Below are 14,978 nucleotides of genomic sequence, written 5' to 3'. Positions count from 1 at the left end.
TTTTTTTCTATGTAAGGGACATTAAATATATTTTACATCCTCATATTTTATCACGTAACAAGCACAATTCTGCAGAATACCTGGTTTTCTTCTTCCAGCTCGTCTTCTATGTTGTAGGAACCTGCTGCCTCATCTTTTTCAGGGTCATTATCCAAAACATTAGAGCCATTATCCGAAACATCAGAGTCACTGTCCGAAGCATACTCTTCTGGGGATGACATCTTAAATTTTATCTATAAAGTAAAAATGACAAATTCCATACCAGTATTTTAAATATGGTTAATTATGCAACTTATAATTTTTCAAACAATTAAAACTCGAGCAAATCTTAAACACAAAACTTGTCAACGATTTTAGTTCACGTTAACACTTTGTTTGTTAAAAACATAAAATTGTTCAGACACACTAATAAAAAAGGCAAAACAAAAACTGAACAAACTAACACAAATAAAATACCACGTGAGAATAAATACATAACATTAACATATCACAATACAATACTCACAAAATTGCAACTTCATTCAGAAAACTAAAATACAAGATAGCTTACAAAACAAATAACACAACACAGAAATATCTAAATAATCACATTAAACATTCAAATAAATATAATTCAACTGGAGTTTACAAACTGAAATCCAATGGTTGCCCACATTTTTACATAGGACTGACAGGAAGATCCTTTCACACAAGATATAATGAACATATTAAAGCTGTAACCAAACCCTACATCACATCAAATTATGCAGACCACATTATCAACAATAATCATGACTACAATAATATAGAAACAGATATGGAAATTTTACACATCACACCAAGAAGTCCACAGTTAAACATCTTAGAACAATACGAAATATATAAACATACAATAACATACCCACAACATATACTTAACACACAATTACAGTTCAATACCCACAAATTATTCGATGTCATGATACGTCATAACACACAAACAACCAGCCCCCACCCCTACAACTGACGAATGCACATCACAGAATTCAAGATCACCAGTAGTTCAGGAGACACAGATGAAGACGTAACATCGCGTCGAAATTGGCCGTTTGTCCGAGGTGTATAACCTTTTTCAAAAATTTTAACACTTTTTAACGTGTGACTAAACAATTTTATGTTTTTAACAAAACTTATTATATTTTACTGCTGTGTAAATTTCAAAAGTTTTAATACACCAAATTTGTTATCCACTTTGGCAAATGCAGACAATTTAAAAAGTCCTACCCTTACAATTTAACAAGAACTTCTGATTTTGGTAGTACACTATATTTTAAAAAATAGCTACTGTAGTACATAGAGAGCATCATTTTATCCAGGTTCACTTACAGTAGTACCACAGTCTACTATATACAGTCACGAAGCTTGAGTTTTGAGGGTGCTAGAAACAATAGACTGTGACGGTACTATTTTGCATTGCCTGTAATGAGGCGATATTAGCGATCCTAGTGGTGAGCAACTATCTAATGTTTGCATATTTACTACGTATTGAGCTTCGCGACTGTATATACTAGACTGTGGTAGTACAGTTAAGCAGCCAAACAGGGCGTGCCTGCAAGGTCAGCTACAAACATGATAAGTAGGGCCCAGATTCTTGTGTAATTACATATTGCATTCCTTTACTTGTAGACTAGTGAAAGTGGCAAATGTCAGCGAGTTGTGGTTCTGATATGGTTGTAGTTGAGTTTCATTTTACATATTTTTACATATTCTTAGTAATATTATATATTTTACATGGAACTGCATTGTCCCATCTTCAGTTACAAAATCAGTTGTAAGGTCAAGAAGGGAATTCATAAGATGAGGTCTGACCAGTTTGAAGTCATAAAAAAATTAATAAGTTGGTAAATAAAAGGAGCACGCATGAACTGATTATGCTAAGACTGTGACGAATTTCATTAGCAAATTAAAAAATAACTCATATCAAACATATATGTAGGCAATAAACACATAAAAATTGTGTTTATATTTTCTTTTGTAGTGCTAGTATATTTTATTGTTATGGTAAATGTTCTACGTTTTCAATCAACTTCTTTTTGTGACTTCATATGAAATAAAATTTAATGTATTTTCTTATTGTATGGTTAAAAGTGGCCTTGAATTTGAAGGGGAATATAGAGAATTTAATTTAATCGAAAAATACATATGTGGTACAAAGTTTCCCCAATTTTAGTCCTGTAACTTTGTACCACCATTAAATGTCAAATTTCAAGTATTTAAAATATAATTTTTGATGTTTATTACGTTTCAACCCATAAAATAAGTATGATTTTTTTAAAATAATTTACTTTTAAACATCAATTTCAATAGACATTATTTTTGGTGATAGAAGTGGTACAAAGTTACCCCAAATGACTGTATCCTGGATTACTCTCGCTCAGAATAGGGACTGATGGTGGGCTTATATGAGGGCGGCAATGAATCTCTGGGTTCCTTAAAAGCCGTAAGGATTTAATTTTTTTAATTCAATTCAATTCAATTCATTCAAGTAAGTAAGCGAGCAAGCAAGCCTATACATAATACAAAACTAGTAAAGCTAAAGAAAAGCGTCTTCTTCAGTGTAGTTTTTCTGGAGAATTACCCATAAATATGGTTCATGGCGAAGCACTAATTTTTGTCCTAATTTTTACAATATTCTACTGTATTTTTGTCCATGGTTTAAGTACACATTACTATAGATCACTATGACTGTTTCGGTAGTTTCATACTTACGAAATGCACGCGACCCAGTTGACATAGTTACACCATATTTTTGGAAACCTTACTAAAATAATTACATTATTTATTAGTATAAATAAGTTTCTACAATAATAAAGGAGATTAAAAGGTGTCACTTACTTCTATTGTTTTCAACGCCGTGAATGACTGCAAACATTTACGGTGATTATCAGTATAGACCTGAATACCTTCTAACTTGGTAACTACTTGAAATCGTGTCAAGTCATGAGATAAAGTTTGGGTAAATACACCAATGTTGCCACTACATTTCTATCACTATTGAAAATTAGAACAATATTATCTCACCTAGCACAAAAAAGAACGAACGTAATGGAATATTTCATAGAAGGTAATTTATATCCTGATATAAATCACAAAAAGTACTTCCAAGACTGGGAAAACTGTATTTAACGTGGAAGATTGGAAAGAAACTATTCTTATGAGAGTACTATCATCTGATTAATACTATGTAACAGTTGGCAATGAACTGAGGCAGGAAACACGAAAATACCTGTAGCTGTACTTGCAAATAATGACCTTCATGCACAGATGGCACTACCGCTGCACAGCTGATTTCTTATAAAGCTGGTCTTTACAAACTGGCAACGCTGTGTAATGCGGTGGACGAAATAGTTTATTGTGAAGAGTTAGTTTGTTCCCTCTAATAAATTTGTGTGATTCAAATTAACTAGTTAGTTCATTATGCAAATAAATTAAATAGTTTCATATTACATACGCACATTCCTGCGTGCTTTGTCAACAGTATTGAAAGAATTCGCCAACAGATGGCACAGCAATGTGTTCTGGCCTTTTCCCGCAGATGGCTCTGTAAGTGATCTGTGGCCATAGAGCTCACTGTCTGTGGCACCGACAATGCGTTAATGAGCCAACTAATAATAAGAGGCATTCAAAGAGCTGTTCTTTGCACAATCACAAGAGCAGATTATACAATAAATAACTTTTATCTATTGAAAACTGTACTAGTAAACGACAGCAATGTTTCAATCAATTTATAAACTATCTAAATTATTACGAAAGATTCGCGACAGTTTTATCGAGGCTGTGTATTTACATCATAATGATTCATTGTTCATTTAAGACCTCACCAATTCATCAATACTTCAATTAAGCCATATCAATTTGGAATTAAACATTAAATAAGCAAAATGGATATAAAGCAACATCAAAGAATAAAAATTCAACGATCACTGGTGCTGATTATACCTTATCAAATGCACACCTCCAAAACGTTACAGATTGAATCATTTTATGACATTATCAATCGAATTTCAAGTAACTTTTCTCAAAATCTACTGTATCATTTTAACTCTGTCATTCAAGCCCTGGTAATTTGAAGTGAAATTGATTGAATAGATTCTTTCAAGAAAAGAATAATTAAATTGCAATTAAAATTGGTTAGCATTTCAGTGTTCATTCAATTGTGAACCCTAACCGCATACGAACTATCAGTTCAACAGAAATCACCGCATGAACTATTCTATTCACAGCTTGTGTGAACGAATCGTTCAGGTATCTAGTTCGTTCGTGAACGAGAACGATCCTTCTCTACCGGAGTGTGAATATGGCTTCAAGTCACGTTTCACCTGTTGCTGCTTTACGAATACTGTTATACTTGTATGTTACCTGTTACACCCACGTGATTTGCAGAAGTTAGACAATGCAGTAAAGCAACATTGCCAAACGTATGTTAAAAGAGTTTTATAATAATAAATACAACAAAATGAGAATTGTTATATGATTACTATTATTATTAAGTAAACATAATCAGGTATTAAGAATAAACAATACTAATAATTGAAATAATATATCTATTTCTCTAACAGTTATGTCTATTTTGTATAAGAATTATTAAATCTATGGTTATACTTCGTTTACCTTCACCGTAATTAAGGGAGCGAATTTCGCAATGTTACCTGAATTTTCTGGAGAGTATTCCTGCCCCTAAAAATATGAGCGACCCACCAACCCGGCTTTCTTCACAAATACCACACTTCCTGCGAAAAAGGAAGTAGGAACATTAGCAAAGAAGTGTTTTCTAATTGGTTTCTTGAGATGCATTCAATTAGAGCGATCTCTAGTTGTAGTAGTAGAAAGTAGTAGTTTTGGCAGTGCTGCCAACGATGCGATATTTTAAATTCTGATGCGATATGCCATAGAGATGGGATAAACTGTTCTTTTTAAGGCCGGTTACACACTATACCGAGAGATGTGTAATGTGTGCCGAGAAATGCGCGAGCGAAGCGAGACAGCATTGTCAGAGCCATCTTCAGTTACAAGCCGGAGCATGGGTAGGTTTGGCAACGCTGAGTGGAGGCAGGCGGAGGCGAAATAAAGGCGTGACCACTGCCATCGTGATCTAGACCAGGCCGTAATGCAGGTTGTGTGACGTCACTCGATGAGTCGGGCTTTTATATTTGAGTATACGGAGCTGAGTGAAATATATTACTTTATAGCGTGTCGGCGCTCAATTTTATTTAGTGTAATGTGTGTATAAGACCCCTTCACACTTCTTATTGCATAATATGTTGCAGAAATAATTACAAAACTGTGTTATTTTAATGTGAACGGAGTTTTACATGGTAACATAACCTGGTTGCATCAACATTTTAATTTTGGAATGGAAGCTATTTTGAGATTTAATAAAGAAGAATTATCTATATTGTGATTTTAATTTAGCACATCTACCTTCCTTACTTGTAGGTACAAAATTTACCACAGTCCCTCCTATGAAATTAGTGTATGTACAGTTGTGTGTTAATCTGGTAGGTTAGATAAATACAATTCATTACAACCCAGTATAGTAGGGAACAAATACATAATACAATTAAATTTTTATTCAATGTAATATGTGCATAAGTTCCATTTATGTGTTGCATAATGTGGCAGGAATAATAAATAAAACTGTGTTATTTTTATGAGAAGAGAATTTACCATGTTAACATAAGCTATCTGCGTCAACATTTTAGGCTTAAGTTGAGAACGAAAACGGTTTTGAGATTTAATAAAGAAGAAAATATTTTTAGGATAAACTTCAGAACACGGTTACGTCCTTACTTATAGGTAGAAAATTCGCCACAGTCCCTCCTATGAAATGTACATACGTTATATTACTTAGTAGCGCTGAGGTATAGTTCCGGTAATTTCTGAACTGAAAACAGTTGAATTTATTTTTTGTGGAGATGCATTTGATCCTATAAGCAAGGCATATTAAGATCCTGAACGAACCGAACTAATTTGTATATGCAAGAAGTATGAATACGAAGGGAACTACCTCAGCGCTAGTTTAGCCCTAGTAACATATTAAACTAATCAGACTTCAGACTGGAGTACCGTCTGAAACGAATAAATACAATTGAAGTGTAGACAAATTGCATTTATAAGTTATACGTAGCGTTATGCTTAATTATAATGCATAATTGCGAATATGGAAATAAGGCAAGTACTGATAGAATAAACATAACCTATAACTTCAACACATTAAAATATGCGTGCGATGCAACTGAAAATTGTTGAAACGTGCATAAATGAATGTGCAAGAATTTCGTAATGAAGCATGAGTGCTTTATTTCAACTAATTACAATTCTAGATACTGTAACAGTAATGAAAACTATAGGGTATAATTTTTCGTAATATACTATATGTATCTCGTTTTTAGTTCAAATTGTGTATATTATAGTGAGGATCACGTAAGTTCAGTTCCCAAACAGCAAATATTTCCGCCTTGTCAGTGTTGCCAACTGTTACCAGATATCACCACATGTAGTAAAATCACGATCCTATGTACTGAATGACTTCTTTACTCACCGTACTTTACCTTAATGTTGGAAGGTTATTCTAAATAGTTTCAATAATAATGAGAAATGTATTGCTATGTTCTATTCTTTTATTCCTTTACATTATTATTAGTATTAGCATTAATAGGTTACTAGACGTAAATATACAACAAAGTATAGTATATAATATTCAAGAATCAAATCTGTTCCAAGACCAATTAAATTATTGTCACTTCACTTCAAAGATTCCAGCGTACATATACTGTACTTCCTAAAGGTAGATAAATTAATAACCAATTGACTTTTGGTTGGAATTCGAATGAACTTCTGATTATCTTTTGAAATTAGTAAGGAAATGGATAATACAACTAGGCTAAAACTGAAATAATAATAAATCAACTTACAAAAATAATTTTGGTCCTTAAAAGCCATAAGTAATTTCACTTCTAGATACCTTTTTAAAGATTTCATTTGTTTGTAAATTGCTTAATAATGCTACACTTACACTTATTATTTCTGCAACTCCACGTCTGTCATTGAAAAAATGTATGATACATAACTGTGAAGTCTCTTTTTGGCTCTTGTGTCCTAAATTTAAATAAGAAAAAACAAATGATTCAAGAAATGTGAGCTGGTGAAAATTAAATACTCAATTAATAAAATAATTACTACCAAAATAATATTTTATTAATTCTATACAAAAGATGGATTACACAGAACAGATGGCCAGAAATCATAGATTTATACACAACATACAGCATGAAACGATCATCAAAAAATGCTTTTTGTACACAATAACATCTTTCAAACGAAGTGAAATAGCCAATAAGTTCAATAAATATTATGCTAATAAGTAATAACTATAATTAATAATTATCTACAAGCTGTAAAAGGGAATAAAATAGTATATTGTTGAAATTAGGGGGTTATGGTTTATTACGTGTATTTATAATTTTAATTACTTTTTCTACATTTAATTATATTTGAATTTCTATTAGATTAGTTGGTGGTGTGGTTGTTAGTTTTATCTGTGTACGTCAGACTATTAAGGAAAAACTGAAAGAAATATTAAATCTACTATCTACTTTATATAACAATATTTAATCAAGAACTGAATATTACTATTAATTTAATAACATAAGACCCAAAACATCTCCAAGTCCAGACAATACACATGCTGATTTTCTTAAACATGTTGGCAAACAAGCAAACTCACTACTTTTATCTTGTAATCTCATCTAAAATACAATATCTGACTGGAGAAAATCTATCATAACATCAATTTTGAAAAGCAATTATTCAACTAATATCTTTTCGAGTTATCGACAGATACCACTTACTAGTATGATAGCCAAAATTATGGAAGAGATGATTTCATAGATTGAATTGGTTCCTGGAATCTAGTAACTAACTTTCATTTTATTGGGTTGACTTTAGAGAATTGCATTCAACAAATGGACAGATTTTAAATTTTAGTCAAGATATTAAAGATATTTTAAACAGAAAACAAAACAACTTAACAATTTTAATTTATTTTCAAGGATCATATGGCTCTGTAGATATAAATCACTTAAGAAATTGCAAACTTAGGGTGTCCATGATAAAGTGTTACACTGGGTCAGTGACTTGATTATTTGATCCATTGTCACAAATATATAAATAGAGACAGATTCATCTGGGCTTCCCACATTGTTGTTTTCAGGAATACATTTTCCAATATTAATGTCGATGGTCTAACTAAAGAAATAGATCTTATGATAATCTCATCATTTGCAGATAATATGGTTGTCTAGAACAAAAAATCACAGTCCACTAATATTAATAAACTGAGCCAAAATCCCAACAGACTTTTTGACTCTACTTGGAGAACTCAAACTTGCTCAATTAAGGGAAACTTTACTAATAAAACACAATCCCAAGTTATTTCAAAATGAATAGTATATAAGTTAACTTTAACAGATGATGTTAAGAAATGTGATACTTCTCCAGACATTTTAAAAATCATTAGAAACGATAAATGATCTGGTCAGTGAGTGACTACATACAGTATTTTTTATAGATGGATCCTGTTTACCAAGCCATAGATGTAGTGGTGTTGTAGTACAATACCAGTATATTCCCTTTTACAGGGAATTATATTCAAACACTTGTTTGCCCCATTTGAACCGTGACAACGCTTTTTAGCATTTTAAACATTCCGGTTATTGTATTGTGTTTAGTGAAAGATTTTAGATAAGGGTGCAAATAGCCATAGTAGCTGACGCGCCCTTTTTAAACGCCACTAACTAACTAACTAACTAACTTCAAACACTGCTAATTTTGATAGTGAAAATTTAGATACACTTTTAAGCTTACAAAATCTCCAGTATCGACTTCATAAATCTGAGAAGGCTGTCATACTATCAGATTCAAAATCAGATGTTCTTGCTGCAGTAATGGACGTAACAGCATGAAATCTCAATATTTTACAGTGTTTTAATATTTTAAGCAAAATGATCGAATTACATCGACGACTGGTACTTCTGTGGATCCATGAACTTTATGGAGTGGGAGGTAATTAGGTAGCTGAAAGGTAGCAAAATTACTGTAAGGTTATCTATACCTGCATCTTACCACACTGTTAAAAGAATAACAAGATCAGTACATGACAATGTGGTAACAAAAATCGGAATGATTCTAAAGCAAATGAAAAAATTGCAATAGGCCATCCGGCATCTGCTCCACGATGGAGGAAAATCCTCAGAAGAAACCAACTAATCAGACCAAATGGGGGATCCAAACTACCCTCGAGTGCAGCTCTGAGTTTGCAGGCCAACGAGTCTACCGACTAAGCTACATTGGTGGCTCCACTAAAAATATGAAGTACATGGCACTCAGATTATTAAATTGACAAACCTAAACAATTATTCATCAGTTAAGCTATAAAATATAATACATAGCAAGCAAGTTAATTCAATTTAAAAGTATAAACAATTCAATCAGTTGAAATATACAGAAACTGATAATAAATATCATGCAAATTACTTCACATTACAAGCATAAACAATTCATCACTTGTGGTATACAGCCTACTATTTAATTTACAGCACATACAATTCATCAGTTAAGCTATAGACCTACAGTCTACTATTCAATTTACAGCATATATAATTCATCAATTAAGCGAAACAAAAATATAGTACAATACATAGTAAAAATAATACACCTAATTTAATAACTGAACTTCTATGAAAATCTACAGTGGCAGTACTCATATTATCACAGGCCATGATTGTCTCAAATATTTACAAAGAACTGATATTTCAGAATCTCCCCATGCCATTTCTGAAATCTCAATGAGGATATGGATCATTGTCTTGACTGTTTAACTTTACACAGCTTTCAATCATCTGGTTAAATATTGGAGTGCAAGATAACAAATGACATCAACTGCTGAACACTTGGTATCAATCAACCAACAACTTCATTACATTAAAGGGGAAAAAAAACTGAAAGAATTAATTGTATATAGACACAACACATAAGACAAGGCCGCTTCAGAACAGTAATTGGCAAGGCTCTGTTGTTTTAGGATTCTTATGTAGATTCAATTTCACCTGAAAGAAAAAAGTAGCATCTATAAGTAGTAGTAGTAGTAGTAGTAGTAGTAGTAGTAGTAGTAAAGATAATAATAATAATAATAATAATAATAATAATAATAATAATAATAATAATAATAATAATAATAATAATGAGTGTAAAGTATGGAAATTAATATTGCAATGTAATATCAAAAGGTGATTTCACACCATCAACTCTTATCATTTAGTACAACAAATCTATTATATTCAGTTGCAATCACCAGTAGCTGTTCTTTCCTCCATTTTGTTGTTGGCTGATTTTTCACAAGTCTGCTATGATATGCAGCACTATCCATGACAATAACGCATTGCCCTAATGTTCTCAGGTCAACAACTGTGTTTGCACCCACTTCTCAACTACAGGGCTATTCATAGCTCTATGGTAGTCCTGACTTTTCTTTCAATTGCATGAAAAAATTAAATCAGCACCTGCAATAAAAATTATACCTGGGCATATAATTACGTCACATGAATTCACAGCATTTAAATAAAGAAAATAAAACATAACATAACATAACATGACATGACATGAGACCCTCTTGTTGGTGAAAGGCTTTCCCACGTTTTTATTTAGTCACCAATTTTTATATTTTTGTACCCTGATTAAAAAAATTACTCTTGCCAAATTTATGTAAAATATAAATCAATATAACTTACCGAGTATAAATCCACCTTTCGTTCTGGCATCTAATCTTCCACCCTCATTTGTTGGTCTATGAATAACACCATTCATGTCACTGGAAACTTCACCTGGTTTATTTCATGAATAAGTGGGTGATCATACTTAAAAAAACAGAGAGAGAAAAGCAATTCACATTGACACTCTAAGAGACACAAAAATTTTAAAGATAGGAAAACCGTTCAAGAATTTTATAACTAACCTCTAGTTATAATATGAAACTATTAATTGCAAAACATGTTGTTCCCACCTGAATTCATTACTAGTAGCCTATATTAATTGCAATTTCATATTCCACATAAGTGTTAATCTATTTGTTAGTAAAAAATTCAATCACTCAATGTCTCACAATACATTGAAATTTACCATTCATAAAAATCCAAGTCTCATCCAAGAATACTACGGGTTTAGGGTTCTCACGCTCCACATTTCTTATATATTCTCTTAAAAACGAATAACATCACTTTCTCATACATGTGTATAAGGATCCCCTTTGCTCCATAGAAATTTCATCTCTTTCAAAATTTTTTTCACCGATGATAAGGATACTCTAAATAAATATGTTTCATAATCATCATTCATATGTTCCAGAACTTTTGCTGCTGTTAGTACTTCCCCTGTAACAGTAAATGAAAATTATGCCATATTTTTATACATAGGCCTATGACTAATATCAGAATTACATTGCATAAATCAACACAATAATTCCTGTAACTTCCCTACCTTTATGTAACTTGTCATAAATAAATCTCGCAATTGCATCTTTCGTAAAATCATCAGCATCAGTCACTGGATGTTTACGTAGTCTATGTTTTCCTGGTGTCACGAGTGGGGTCCCCTTGTGTGAATTTATCACTTTCGTGGCTGTAGTTAAGCCAAGCTGTAATAACAAACAATAACATAATACTTCTAAAAATTGTTATATCATAAAATTCATGCATAATACCAACATTTACAGCTATATGAATAGAAAATGATCAACATGTTAGGTTGGGTCTACGATAGGTTTAAGTAGGCTAATATTTAGGTAATTCTCCAGAAAAGCTACACCAAAGAAGGCATAATTTTGTTTTGTTTAATTGATTTCTGTGATATTTACATAGTGATGAACATGTGGTTTTAGTGCACAGCCACAAATACTTTCAGCACAAAAATCCTTTGACACTTACCTGTATATTCTAATGCATTGTTGTAGTCCCTCCCTCAAACTTGTTACTAATTACCAATATAACATGCGAGAGGTCCAGGACGAAGAGAAATGGTTAGTTTCCCAGTAGTGCGTCCTCGTCCTCTCGAGTGTTATATCTTAACAAGTACTTTGGGTGGGGTAGCTTTTCTGAAGAAACACCATATTTAATATTACTTAGACCAGTCATGAATAAATTATTCAGCCAGAGTCAACGTTCCCATGCTTTATAGAGTATGTTATATAGTTATTATATAAAACTGAATTATTTTTAAGCATCATAACAGGCCAACATTCATGTAATATTTGCTGCAATATCAAGTTAATAATTACAATATGACTTGTATTTTCTTCGGCCGATGTGGCATGTAAATTGTGATCTGAACGGTTAATTTAATACCAAAAGAGAAAACTGGAAATTTACTTTCGTGCTGTTTGATTACTTGTTCGTCTAATTTGTAAATGTATTTAAGCTATCACCTACTGCAGTATTACAGTATCTTAAATGTATTTAGTTTGGCAATATGAAAATCACTGACTTGATTAAACATTAGGCCTAACCTAAAAATTTGTTTTGTTTGACCACAATCATGAAATTATTAGTGCAAACTCCTAAAACTGAATACCACTTTGAAATGTATGCTTAAGAATACTTACTCCTAATAATTGTCCTATTCTGGTTGTAATTGCTGTCTCCGTTAGCATAATTCCTTCTTCATTATCTTCTTTCAACTCATTATACACGTGAACTACAGATTTCTGAAGCGTACTCTGAATGCCACACATTTTCTTCCTTGGAGGAGTCACTGCAACACTATTTCATTTTTTTGACATAGTAATAAAAATCTAAACACGAAAGAAATTCATTAAAATTTGAAATAATATTTCTATCCATTACCCACGTGCATTATCACGCCCAAGTATATTATATTCATTCGTACTTATCTGACTATTCTTGAATTATAACCACAACGCAACACATAACATAACTATTATGTATTAATATTAATACTAATATTAATTAATTATTAATAAGTTCGAATTTCACTATCTTCCAGTAACCGGCTGAGAAATCTAGTACAATTTTAATTTCATGGAACTCCAGTACCGGCAAATATTGTCGATATTTGCCTCAGCTGCCAACATACCGGTAACAAAATCACTACCATTTATAGTATTTGTCAGTATCGAAATTCGAAACGAAGTTGGCAAAAGAAAATTCAACCTTCAAACTAGAAAATCACCATAATCCACTAGCATTTGTAGTAATGGGGGAAAAATGGTTAGGTTTCACCCTTAGGGTATCAAGTTACCTGGTCTTCCCTATATCAAACGTCATATTATTTACTCGTATAATGTAGGTTATTCACAAATAAAAAGGGCGCAATAATTTAAATTTAGTAAAACAAATACGGTAAACTAGCAATAATGGATTAGACAAGAGTAACATCGGTAACGCTGCACTTAGGCCTAATCACAACTTACTTTACATGCCAGTCAATGTTTCACTTTCACGTATATATTATTACACATACTTAGCCTACTGTTTATAAGACCAAAATTTCACTTAACCACATAAGGGCGCAATATTTAATCGAAATAAAGGCAGGTATTACACATACGAACTTTGCCTGCAACAACGTAATTTTCACACCAGAAATAATATTATACCTTAAATTGCAAGTAAATTGTGTCTCAAGTGTCTCACAATCACTGTTTAAAATTTTACTGACGCAATTACACTGCATTTCAGAGAAATATATGTTATTCTTCATGCACTGCAACTAATTCATATGGTTGAAAGACCGCCTTTCGCGATCAGCTGTTAAGCGAGTCACGTGGTCTGCCTTACGGCCTGTATTAGATCACGATGGCAGTGGCGTGACGTTTGACGTTTTAGTGCTTTGATTTCATTGTCACATGTACATTTTCGACATTAATTGATACAAAACTAAGTGCATATTATCAAGATTCAGTGTATACATGTACGTTCCGGAATCCGAAATGGTATTTTATTTGAGTTTCAGAATACCCCGTAAGTACTTGCATACAGCCACTTATAACTTAAAAAAAAAATAAATAAATAAAAATAAAAGCATACGTGTTTTATTGATGGTACAAGGAAAAATAAATAAATACTTAAAGAAATGTTACTTGTACCAAAAATAAATCAAAATAACGACGTACTTTCGCAATACCCTATTCCAATCAACCATTGACAGCAGTAAATTGACAATGTTTTGTTGCTTTATGTTGTTTCACCTCTGACGTGAAAGGTCTAGGATATCATATATATTTTAATTTCATGTGATTATTTGTCGTTCTTTTCTATAAGTATTTCATATGCCCAGGAAGCCAGTTTTAGTTTGAACCTCGCCAGCCACCGTAACAATACTGTTATCCTAAATTACTTGTTACAAATTTTCTAAAATATAATTTTAAATAGCCAAGGCCAAGTATAAAGACCTATGAAAAAATTAAGAAACATACCTTCAACATAATACGTAACAAAACACGTCATTATGTATTAAGTAAACTCAGTGAACTTTAAATCCTGTAAATACGAAGTGAAAAGAAACATGTTTATAACTAATGTATTACAAAAGAAATAATATTAATCAACAAACCTTGAAAGTCAACAAAGTGAGTGTATGCATCTACAAATACAGATAGTTCTGACGTATAGCAGGCATTCCGAATCTTCAACAAAATTGCAACATTTATGGGATCACAAAACAGCTGTTTACAATGAACTTGAAAATCAACGGCGTAACTTTATTGATAAAGCAGGCGAGATCCAACAATTGGCTAGAATTCTGATGCACCACAAACCACAAGTAAGACTATAAAATGTAGTTTATACAATATTTATAAGAATTGTCAATCACTTTGTCATTAATAATAACCGTAACAATTGCCAAAGACTGCAGCCATATTTTCATTTATTGTCTTGTTTTTATCGCCA

General features: G+C 32.1%; 1 protein-coding gene and 1 long non-coding RNA gene across 2 annotated transcripts in view; both read right to left on the bottom strand.

Moving 5' to 3' along the window:
* Nucleotides 1-3,000, bottom strand: part of LOC138703823 (probable ATP-dependent RNA helicase DDX60) — a 31,401-nt gene extending 28,401 nt beyond the window's left edge. The window contains exons 1-2 of the mRNA XM_069832030.1: nucleotides 2,854-3,000; nucleotides 81-233 (exon numbers count right to left, since the gene is read on the bottom strand). Coding sequence (XP_069688131.1) covers nucleotides 81-221 — 141 coding nt within the window. The 5' untranslated portion in view covers nucleotides 222-233; nucleotides 2,854-3,000. The remainder of the gene's footprint in view (nucleotides 1-80; nucleotides 234-2,853) is intronic.
* A 3,426-nt stretch (nucleotides 3,001-6,426) lies between these two features.
* On the bottom strand, nucleotides 6,427-13,302 carry LOC138703821 (uncharacterized). The gene is made up of 6 exons (XR_011333269.1): nucleotides 12,671-13,302; nucleotides 11,551-11,707; nucleotides 11,194-11,444; nucleotides 10,806-10,931; nucleotides 10,370-10,577; nucleotides 6,427-10,124 (listed from the first exon to the last, which is right to left on the bottom strand). It is a non-coding gene; the product is annotated as an uncharacterized lncRNA (long non-coding RNA).
* Nucleotides 13,303-14,978: the final 1,676 nt, after the last annotated feature.

Source organism: Periplaneta americana, chromosome 7 (genome assembly GCF_040183065.1).
Source record: "Periplaneta americana isolate PAMFEO1 chromosome 7, P.americana_PAMFEO1_priV1, whole genome shotgun sequence".
Taxonomy (NCBI): domain Eukaryota; kingdom Metazoa; phylum Arthropoda; class Insecta; order Blattodea; family Blattidae; genus Periplaneta; species Periplaneta americana.
This window is presented reverse-complemented; position numbering and strand designations above follow the sequence as displayed.